The 12064-nt window shown below is 44.7% G+C and overlaps 1 protein-coding gene across 2 annotated transcripts in view; it reads right to left on the reverse strand.

Annotated features, from left to right (window-relative positions):
* Nucleotides 1-12064, reverse strand: part of TOM1L1 (target of myb1 like 1 membrane trafficking protein) — a 194372-nt gene that overhangs the window by 44291 nt on the left and 138017 nt on the right. For both annotated transcript variants that reach the window (XM_040330746.1, XM_040330745.1), the window contains exons 2-3: nt 7008-7092; nt 2919-2997 (exon numbers count right to left, since the gene is read on the reverse strand). In XM_040330746.1, coding sequence (XP_040186680.1) covers nt 2919-2997; nt 7008-7045 — 117 coding nt within the window. In that variant the 5' untranslated portion in view covers nt 7046-7092. The remainder of the gene's footprint in view (nt 1-2918; nt 2998-7007; nt 7093-12064) is intronic.

Consider the following 12064-nt stretch of genomic DNA (forward strand, 5'->3'; position numbering starts at 1 on the left):
GACGAGTTTCTCGTCGAGCCAAATAGAGAACATGTTCTCTATTTTCTCGTTGTTCAATGAGGAAAGTTGGCTCGCCGAGATCCTAGGCGGCTTCACACAGAACTCGACGAGCAAAACGATGAGTTTTGCCCGTCGAGTTCCTCGGACATGTGTACGGGGCCTCTTACATGTAAAGTCATCCTTTAGGCCCAGTTGTGGTTTTTCAAATACTTTACTCTTCCTGTTCCCCATAAAGACTTGTGACACATCCAGCCTGATACTGTGGAGGATATATGTGTTTCGACATGCTGGTTTGGAATGAATGACCTCATTTAAAGTTGGTATTTCCTTACTGCCAACTTAAATTCAGGGTATTGCCACTTGTAAAACTATTACAGAGCAGTATTACATAAAGCAGGCTCAAATAAACAATTGTAAAGATAACATATCTACTTTTGAAGAGCCTTAAAGGGGTTGTAAAGGTTAATTTTTTTTTTAAAATAACAAACATACCATACTTACCTCCACTGTGCAATTAGTTTTGCACAATGTGCCCCCGATCCTCGTCTTCTGGGGTCCTTTGGCGGCTGTCTCGGCTCCTCCGCGCAAGAGTTAACCCCCCTCTGGGAAGCGATCTCCCAAGAGGGTTAGCTTGCAGGCGCGCTTCCCGGGTGATACAGTTGGCGGCTATGGCCCCCTGGCGCGCCACTTTATTGATTTGATTGACAGCAGCGGGAGCCAATGGCTGCGCTGCTATCAACCATCCAATGAAGAGCCGACGGGAGCTGGGGGAAAGCATTGCAGGATCGAGCCCACGGAGATTCGGGGCTCAAGTAAGTAAAACGGGGGCTCGGGGGGGCCTGGAGAGTGCAAGGTGTTTTTTCACCTTAATGCATAGGATGCATTAAGGTGAAAATACACAAAGCTTTACAACCCCTTTAATAAAGACAGGGGAAACTACTTTCGGACTAGTGTCCAAAGGTGTTCTGAGGGCCGAGATTAGATTCTTCTTTATGATACTCCTCCTTACACGCAAGGCCTCGTACACAAGACCGTTTTCCTCTGCAAAATCCATCAAGAAAATTGCTGGCAGAGCATTTTTGCCAAGAAAAACAGTCGTGTGTATGTTTTTTGTCGAGAACACTGTCGTGGATCTCGACGAGAAAAAAAGAGAACATGCTCTCTTTTTTCTCGTCGGGAGTCTCAATTTCCTCGTTGTGTTTCTCGTCGGGCTGGTTTACGACGAGAAACACGTTTGTGTGTATGCTTAGAAACCTGCGCATGCTCAGAATAAAGTATGAGACGGGAGCGCACCTTCGATAAAAGTAGCGTTCGTAATGGAGATAGCACATTCGTCACGCTGTAACAGACTGAAAAGCGTGAATTGTCCCTCACCTAACTTTTACTAACACGCGGTAACACGAGATTAGCAAAAGCAGCCCCAAGGGTGGCGCCAGTGAAATCGAACTTCCCCTTTATAGTGCCGTCGTACGTGTTGTACGTCACTGCGTTTGAGAACAACGAGATTTTGTCTTGACAATGTGTATGCAAGAAAAGCTTCACAAGATTCTCGTCAAGCCTGACAAGAACCTTGTCGAGGAAAACAACGTTTCTTTTACGACGAGATTCTCGGTCGTGTGTGTACGAGGCCTCAGTGTTAATACATGGCAAATACAATTCACAACAAGATCTAACTTAATTTCTATAAATCCTGCTATGATATGTGATCCCCATGGGGAATAGACAACAGGGTTGTTGCTATAACCTGGCACCCAAGACACATACCCTGGGTCTTCCACTGAGTGCCTTGGATCTTCTTTACAGTAATTGTTACTACCATCCCAAGAATAGTTCTACAGACAAATACTTTAATCTTTGCTCAACTTAGGTTGTGGGATTTTTTTGGGATCAGTGTTAATACATGGCAAATGCATTTCACAAGATCTAACTTCATTTTTATAAATGTTGCTATGATATGTGATCTCCATGGGGCACACAACAGGGTCTTTGCTATAACCTGGCACCCAAGACACATGCTCTGGGTCTTCCACTGAGTGCCTTGGATCTTCTTTACAGTAACTGTTACTACCATCCCAAAAATTATCCTGCAGACAAATACTTTGATCTTTGCTAAACTTTGGTTGTGGGATGTTTTTTTTTTTATCTGGTGCATCTATTCTAATCTCCATTAGAAACCTTGATTTTCCCAACCGTTCCGTAAAATTCTGTTGGGTAGACTTTAAATTGTTTTTGTTCTTCTGATGTAGACATCAACCCCACCAAATCTAATGCCGCGTACACACGATAATTTTTCGGCTTGTAAAAAACAAAGTTTTTCAGCCTCTAGAAAAAAATGACGTTTTTCCAACTTCATCATTAAAACGACGTTGCCTACACAAAAACGTTTTAAAAAAATGCTCTAGCAAAGCGCGGTGACGTACAACACATACGACTGAAGTTCCATGCGGATGACGCCACCCTCGGGGCTGCTTTAGCTGATTCCGTGTTAGTAAAAGACGATTCGTGCTTTTCTGTCTGTTACAGCGTGATAAATGTGCTTACTCCATTATGAATGGTAGTTTTACCAGAACGAGCGCTCCCGTCTCATAACTTGCTTCTGAGCATGCGCAGGTTTTTAACGTCGTTTTAGCCCAAACACGATCATTTTTTACAACCCCCGAAAAACGACATTGATTAAAACGTCGTTAAAAAATGCAGCATGCCCGAAAAAAAATTGTTGTTTTTCAGAAGCTGAAAAATTATGTGAAGCCCACACACCATCATTTTAAATGCCGGAAAATGATGTGTGTACGCGGCATTAGTCTTATACTACATGAAGAGCATGGGGGTTCGGTTGTGATGCCATCATTTGATTTTGCAGCGGCAGCAGAAGTTTGGTGAAAACTGTGAATTCTGTTGGGCAGATCTTATCTACTTACAGAAAGACATAGCTTTACTTCCTTCTGGTTGTAGTTCTTGGCAATTCTTTTCTTGAAAGCTTTAACTGCATCTTTTGGCCTGGAAAGAGAGACATTATGTTTTAATAAAGTGTATGTCACGGCAAAGCATGGTATGTGTACAGACCTGTCAGGCTATAATGTTAGGATTTGGGTGGGTGGCCGGGGAGCGGGTGCTAAACCATGGCCTTCACTTCTTGTCCCAAAACCAAAACAAAAGTGAGAAGAAATCCATCCAAAGTAAAGGGGATCAATGGATGTTACAAGGGTCATCAGACCTAGTGTCCCCATTGGAAGATTTCCCCTTCTATTCCTGTACTAGTGACAAGCCAAAATGTTGGATTCTCTTCACTTTAACCTCCCTGGCGGTATGATTCTGTCTGGAATTACGTACCAAAAGCGGTACAATTATTTTGCAAGGAAATTTGGCGTTTTATACTGTAGGCCTGCAATTCTTAGGAACAACTCACTTAAATCTGACCAAACAAGAGTCTAGTAGGCATCCCGGGTATGAATTAAAAAAAAAAAAAAATTATAATATAATAAATAATTATAAATAATTATAACAAATAATAATATAATTCTAATAAAAAATATTCAATAATGTAATCAACTCAAAATCACTGAAATTTGCTCAGTTGCAGAATTGTTGCTGTCATTTTTTTTTTTTATGACGAATTTCCCCACAAATCGCTATCGCACAATTCTGCAAGTGATTATAATTTATTATCGCTGTTTTCTAGCTGCTCTAAAACCATTTTTGACATAAAGGGACACTTTTGGTTGCTATGGACAATCTACAGTTTCCAGGCAGAAAGAACAGTTTTTATTATATAAAAGTACATGCAGGACACTGGGCAGACCACTAGGGACAAAGGGGTGTGTATTTTTTACATACAGTACTATAATCTATAAGATAACAGTATACTGTATGTAATGTGTTTGTTAACTTTTTTGAATTTGACGCCGTTCTCCGCCCGCGTGCGTCGTAGGGAACGGAGATTGGCGGCACAGGAGGACACTGTGTGAATCGAGCGAGGTCCCGCTCGCTCACACAGCGCGGTGGCATCGCTGGATCCAGGAACAAGGTAAGCCAGCGCGTGCTGCAGGCTCTGCATAGCTACCCCGAGCGTGACTCGGGGATACCGATTTCAGCCTAAAAAATCCACCCCGAGTCACGCTCGGGGATACCGCCAGGAGGATTAAGCCAGTTCAATACAAGAGAGGAGCCTGTACAACTGTGCAAGACTGAAGGAAAGGCTAGAGTTCAGCTTTTAAAAGTCTACAGTTTGAAAGAGAAGAACAGCTCCTGGACGTTTTGGTCTGTGATTTCCCCCTAGATTCCCATTTTATTTTTCATGTATCGAAATTTCGGTATTTACGCAGGACTATTCCACCGGTATTATCGTTTTAGGAGGCAGTTAGAGATGAACTTGTTTTTCTGCAATGTCTCATCGGATGGAGTGCAACGGAGTAGTAAAATATTTATAAAAGAAATAACAGCCATATTCTCCCATGTATAGCCGTGCCTTTATGTATTCCAGATGGCGATCTGAGCCCCGATCCTTCTCAGAGTGATTGACATTTAGAAGGCTCACAAGCTTTGAAAAGGTCTTCCATTGGGCCCATATCCCTCTGTCCCCCTTTCCTGCACAATTTTTATTGTAGATCTGATATTTTTCGACTTGTATAAATGTATTGTACTTTTAATCAACTCATAGTTTTTATATTACCCTTAATCTCCCTGGCGGTATGATTATGTCAGATTTTAGGTGCTGAAAGCGGTACCATTATTTTGCATGGAAATTTGGCGTTTTATATTGTACGCCTGTAATTCTTAGGCCCCATACACACGGGAGAATTTATCCGCGAATACGGTCCAGCGGACCGTTTCCACGGATAAATCCTCTCAAAGATATCCGCTGATTTCGATGGGATGGAGTGTACACACCATCCCATTGAAATCCGCGCGGAAATCCTCTGGCGATGACGTGTCGCGCCGTCGCCGCGATTATGACGCGGCGACGGGCGCGACGCTGTCATATAAGGAATTCCACGCATGCGTCAAATCATTACGACGCGTGCGGGGAATCCCTTTGGACGGATGGATCCGGTAAGTCTGTACAGACGAGCGGATCCATCCGTTGGAATGGATTCCAGCAGATGGATTCGTTGTGCAGCACAACAAATATTCGATCTGCTGGAATCCATTCCAGAGGAGATTTCTCCGCGGAAAGAGATCCGCTGGCGTGTACACACCATAGAATCTATCCGCAGAAACCCATTTGCTGGGATTTATCTGCGGATGGATTCTATCGTGTGTATGGGGCCTTAGGAATAACTCACTTAAATCTGTCCAAACAAGAGTCTAGCAGACATCCCGGGTATGATAAAGTTTGAAACACAAAATCATAAATTATAATATAATAAATAACTATAAATAATTATAACAAATAATAATAATAATAAAAATGTATCACTAATGTAATCAAATCAAAAACACTGAAAGATTACAGTATACGGTTTGTATTGTGTGTTTTTACTTTTTTGAATTTGGCGCCGAACTCCTCCCCCGTGCCTCGCAACATGGGATGCCCAGATAACAAACACGTCTTAGTAGAATAAAAGTAGTTGCGTCTAGATCTGACAGTCTCTTCCTCTGCACATCTGCTACAGCACAATACTTGAGATCACTTGCTTCACTTCACTGTCCAAATCTAGATTTCTGTAACATTAGCACATGGCTAGGCCTCTCTCTGAATAAGTCCTGGTATTTTCCTGAAAGCCCATTACAGGCAGGGGTCTGCAGTCCCCTCTGAGGTAACGACCATTTTAGTAGAGTAGAATAAATGCGCTATTTTATACTTGACGGACTACCGATCCCAGCATGTCCGATGCAAACCCTGCCAGCCCTCCTGGCTGCAGCAACTTGACTTCACAACAACCCCACAGTCTCTCCCTCTGGCTCCACATCCAACTCCTGGCATGTCTCTTCCAGAGCTTTCCACTGTGCATTTCACTCACCGACCCCGGCATGGATCCCTCCTGAAATTACTTACTCTAGACGTGCTTCCCAACTGTCCGCTTTCATGTTCCAGGACACCTCTCTATGACCGTGTATTGAGAGGCTCCATCCCAGCTCCCAAGCTCCTGAGCTCCCGGCCTGAGGTACACCCCCCCCTTCCCCAGAAAAGGGGTTCCCTCAGACCACGACAGTCTAACACTCAATCATTCAGTTCATCCACCCAAAAACTTCTGCCACAGCAGGCTGACCATGGGTATATGTAGGAGGCCTGCCAATCCCAGTTGGGGATTAGTCAGGGCTCCCACATGCACCCTATGTCTCTCCAGCTATCTGCCCTGCCCCTTTTCCAGAACCTTCTCCCTGGAAACAGAGGAGGCGCCCAAGAGCTGAAACACGTATCAGTCACCTGCTGTCACACTAAAACCACTCCCCTGCCCCAGATCAAAACAAACAGGCCTAGCTCACAGCATAGGCCTGCCTAAATTTACCTGCTCTGGCAGCTTACACACAAAAACCTACACTAGCACCTACCTACTTAAGGTTGAGAGTGCTACACTTAGTATTAATGAGAAGACTAGCGCCCCATAATTGGTGTCAGTGGGGAGGAATAGTGCCCTATCATTGGTATCAGTGGGAGGAATAGTGTTTCATCCTTGGTGTCAGTGAAAGAACTAGTGCTCCATTGTCAGTGGCAGGATCTATGCCCATTGTTGCTAATGGTGGAGGGATTAATGCCCCAAGGACCGGATAAAAGAAAGCACAGGGCCCCTAGGCCGCAGTTTGGAGACTACAGGTCTATAATGACTGTAGTAGTCAGTGATCACTTTTACGGATAAATAAATAGATGGGATAGGATATCTGGGCTAACCCTATTGCTTCTTTCTTGTAAAAGCAACATTGTCATTTTTTCCAACCCGGCCCACCAACCACCCTATATTGACAAAACAGCCAATCACATTCAAAAATGACAGCCAAAATGTGATTGATAGTTGTGGCAAGCACACACACCTTCTCTTTTCCTCCTGTCCACATTACTGCGCACTCACCCATCAACCGTAACGTTAATCCCATCACAGATGTTCATAAACTGGCCCCAGTCTTCTTCTTTGGTTCTTCCGGTTGTGTGTGTCTCTGAAAAGGAAACCACAAAGTTCATGGTAAGCAGTACATGAGAAAACATCAGGTCATCAAAGCAAAAATGGCTTCCCAACAGAAGTCAATGGATGGTCCTTTGATCATTACCGACCACCCAACCCACATTTTTGGACTTGGTGATTGTTGAAACATAACAACCAGAAACAACTGCTTGGTACAATCAGTAACACTTCTGGGCAAACATGACTATGGGGACTGGGGAATCAAGGAGATATAAGCCCTGTACACACGGCTAGGAATCCCGTCTGTTTGAAAATCATCAGCTTGCCTTGAAAAGTCGTGTATACACACGGCCACACAAAAGACCCGCCATTCTTTTGAATGGCAAGAACGCGGTGACGTCAAAGACTACAACGAGCCGGCTTAATTACGTACTATGCTACTGCGCATGCGTCGAATTGATGGGGCTACATGTGTGGCAAGTTTTTACCTGGTCCCCAAAGTCCGGGGAGATCAGGCGCAAAAAAAAAGGTGACTCGAGTATAAGCCGAGTGGGGCATTTTCAGCACACAAAAAATGTGCTGAAAAACTCGGATTATACTTGAGTATATACAGTAATCACTTTTTACATTTTTAATTTTAATTTATTTTGCCTTCATTAAACTTTTTTCCGTCACTGTCATTTTTCTAAATTGCATTTATTTTATATTTTTAACCACTTGAGATCCCGCCTATTGTAAAAAGACGGCCTTAAGGTGGCTCTCAATTCCTGGGAGGACGTCTTTAGACGTCCTCGGCTCCTCCGGCCACTGGGGGCCGTGCGCACCCCAGACACATCACTGAGATGCCGTTGCGCGTGCCTGGTGGCCGCGATGTCCGCCAGGCACCCGCGATCGGCGGTTAAACAGACAAGGGCGTGGATCTGTGTGTGTAAACACGCAGATCCACGTCCTGTCAGGGAGAGGAGACTGATGCTGTGTCCCTTGTACATAGAGACACAGATCGGTCACCTCCCCCAGTCAGTCAACCCCCCCACCGTTAGAAACACCATGCAGGGTACACAATTAACCCCTTCATCACCCTCTAGTGTTAACCCCTTCCCTGCCAGTCACATTTATACAGTAATCCATACCTCCCAACTGTCCCGTTGGGGTCCCGCGGACTAGACTAGGATCCCGGAAAACAGGGCCCGGGCGCGACATTCCGTGCCTCCATGTTTGCGTTCCACCTTCATGTTTGCGTTCCACCGCCATGTTTGGTGTCTGGTTCCCTGTGATTTTGCATATGGGGGTCCTGTGCGGCGTGGGGCTGGCCTGTCATTGATCGTCTAGAAGTCCCGCCTCCGCACATGACCACTATACGCCCAATTACAGTGCGACAGGAAATAGGGAGCGCGCTACAGTCGAATGGCGCAGGCGGGGTGCCGGGACAGAGGAAATACGGAGCAGGCTACAGTCGATTGGTGCAGGCGGGGTGTCTGGACAGAGGAATACGCACAGGTAAGAGAACCCCCCCCGCTCAACAACTTTGATCCCAGGCACCCCCCCCCGCTCAACAAGATGTCCCGCATTGGATTTTCTAAATGTTGGGAGGTATGCAGTAATCAGTGCATATTTATAGCACTAATCGCTGTATAAATGTGAATGGTCCCAAAAATGTGTCAAAAGTGTCCGCCATAAGGTCGCAGTCCCAATAAAAAAAAAAAAAAAATCGCAAATCGCCGCCATTACTAGTAAAAAAATAAAATAAAAAAATAATTCTGTCCCCTATTTTGTAGGCGCTATAACTTTTGCGCAAACCAGTCGCTTATTGCGATTTTTTTTTATTATAGCAAAAAGTAAAAAATAGTTTTTTTTTTTTAAATTGTTGCTCTTTTTTTGTTTATAGCGCAAAAAATAAAAACCGCAGAGGTGATCAAATACCTCCAAAAGAAAGCTCTACTTGTGGGGAGAAAAGGACGTCAATTTTGTTTGGAAGCCACGTCGTACGACCGCGCAATTGTCAGTTAAATCGACGCAGTGCCGGAAGCTGAAATTTCACCTGGGCAGGAGGGGGGTATATGTGCCCAGTAAGCAAGGGGTTAAATGACTGTGTTGGATTTGGTGGGTAGTCCTCCCCTGCATGGCTCCTTCTAGCTGCATCAATCAGACCTGCCATCTTCCTCCGGGAACACTCTGTTCCCTAATATTAGTTCACTGTGTGCCCTTTAAGGTGGAATTTCCTTTTTCTCAGCAACTTCCTAAACCTCAGCCGCAGCCACAACAAAATGCGTTCAAGAAACTTCAGGCTTAATCCCAGAAGAGAGTTCATTATTGCTTATTCGGAGCAAGAAACCAAAGTCTCAATTCACCCCTCAGCGCTGGAAATTCTAATTCTGGTCAAACACGACAGACAAAATGAAAGAAAGGAAATTTCATATCGATGTCCCAAAAAAACAACAATATAAAACTGGTCTTTGGATATTTGATTTACTGAGAGACACAAGACCAATAAAATGTGTGTTATTCCTTGCCTTCTGGTTTATTATGTGCGAATGACAAAGTCCCAAAACATAACACTGAGGATGTTACGTAAATGCAATAGACTCAATTCACAAAGCTTTAACACAAGGATAAGGCTCCCTGATTTAGCTTTATGACTGTCATTTTCAAATCTCATTGGACTTAGCCGAAAATCACTGTCACTTTTTGAAATAAGTATACTTATCCTGATGTGTTAGCTTTGTGAATAGAGTTGAATGGGGAACTTGTGAGTGAAGACAGAGCCCCCTTCTGTTGTGGGTGATTTCTGCTTGATGGTTGCTATTTTCCGTTACCTCGGAGCATATCATCTACCCTGGTGGACTTAAGACTAACTTCCTTTGCAAGAAATATTATCACCATAAGGATCATTTATTGCCAGATGTTTCTGTGTAAGAATCCAGGACTTACTATGCATGCACCAAGAGGAAATCCGTGCAAACTAAGCACCCGCCAAAGACGCCTCAGTGCGCCAACTCGCACCTGTGCAGAAGACCTGATAGAAAAAGGCAGGAAAATGCCCAGGAGGCACACAGGAAGTGACCTCAACCTGATAGAAAGAAGGCAGAACAATACACCGGAAGTGACCTCAACCTGATGGAAAAAAGGCGGGAAAATGCCCAGAAGGCACACAGGAAGTGACCTCAAACTTCCCTATACAGGGGTCCCCTAGTTACAAACATCCGACTTACAAACGACTCCTACTTACAAACGGAGGGAGACAACAGGAAGTGAGAGGAAATCTTCCCCTAGGATGGGAAATGGTCTCCTGTAAGGCCCCGTACACATGAGGGGATCGATCCTCTGGAATTGATCCGCGGACCGGTTTCAGCGGATAGATCCCCTGGTGTGTACGATCCAGCGGATATTTTTCCGCAGATTTTTTTCCCCGGGGATGGATTTCCAGCGGATCAAGATTTCTTAGCATGCTAAGAAATCTATCCGCTGGAATCCAGTCCAGCGGATTGATCCGCTGGTCTGTACAGACTCAGCGGATCAATCCGTCCGATTCCATCCCTCGCATGCGTCGTAATGATTCGACGCATGCGTGGAAGTCCTTATATGACAGCGTCGCGCACGTCGCCGCGTCATCATCGTGGCGACGGCGCGACACGTCACCGCGGAGGGAATTCCGCGTGGATTTTGATCTCATGGTTACTACAACCATGAGATCAAAATCCGCCAGAGGATTTATCCGCGAAAACGGTCCTCCGGACCGTTTCCGCGGATCGATCCTCTCGTGTGTATTAGGCCTTAGAGTTATTTTGGGAAAAGGGTGTCTCTACTGATGCTTTATCACCAAGGCTTGTTTCCACAACAACCCAAAATTGTCAAAATCCATTTTTCATTGGGACAGAAAGTGAGGTGAAATCTTCTGAACAGGGGCACAGACAGCAAAACAAATGTTACAGGGGTGTTAACCCTCCCCTATGCTACCCAAAAAGCTTAAAAAAATTTTTTTGTGTCGGAGCTACACTTAAAAAATTTACCTGTTCCTGTACTTGTACCTGTACCTGTTACAAACAGATTCAACTTGAGAACAAACCTACAGACCCTATCTTGTTTGTAACCCAGGGACCCCCTGTATAAGCCCAGCCCAGACACTGTGAAATTGCTGGATTATCTTCAGTCCCCCCTTGTTCCTGTGCTAGTGTGTGATCTGTCTGAACTTGTTGTGACCTCGAAACCTATTTGACTACTCTTAATTGCTGCTTGCCATTGACCTCGGATTTGTACCTTGACAATTCTACTTGTTTGCCCCTTTTGGAACCAGATTTGCCAGATTGGAACCGACCCTGACTTGGATCTCGCTCATTCTTCTACTGATTAACCCTTCTGCACTTCGTTGCCAGAGGGGACTTGACCTTGGCTCGGGTCTCGGACTAAGGCTTGCACGGTGCTTCGCACCCTTGCCAGCCGTGCCACTCGGTGTCCACCAAGTCTCTGTCTCCATCTCCAGAGGCTTCAAGGACCTGAGGTGCAAGGGAGGCCTCCCCACGACCTCAGGTACGTGGCCCTCGAGTCGTGACATTCCGTTTATCAGCACTTTGTTTTGTATCACCATTGTGTGTTAAAACTGTAAACACAAAGTGGATCCTGAAGAAGCCCATCTTGGGTGAAACACATCAATTCTACCATCCTTTGAACAAGTATTATGCTGGCTGTACAATATATCTGGTAGCAAACTCTTCATGTTTTTAGATACCTCTATTTTAATGATGAATAATAAATATTGTTGATTTTACTACCTCTGTTATATATGACTGTATGTGTTGTCTCTTTAGTTCTTGCCATGCCTAAATCACCCTTTTTCTACACACCTCCTTTCTGGGAGATCTGGGGAGACCTCAGTTCGTGCCACTATCCTGGTGTGTTAGCTTTGTACACCTGGCACACCCTGTGCGCACACCTGTGCATATGTCTAAAGGCATCAGAGAAAGTAAAAGGTCTACAATGTTTTCATTTTTTTGAGAGGCAAAGTGCTTCTA

The sequence above is a fragment of the Rana temporaria genome, chromosome 12 (genome assembly GCF_905171775.1).
Source record: "Rana temporaria chromosome 12, aRanTem1.1, whole genome shotgun sequence".
Taxonomy (NCBI): Eukaryota; Metazoa; Chordata; class Amphibia; order Anura; family Ranidae; genus Rana; species Rana temporaria.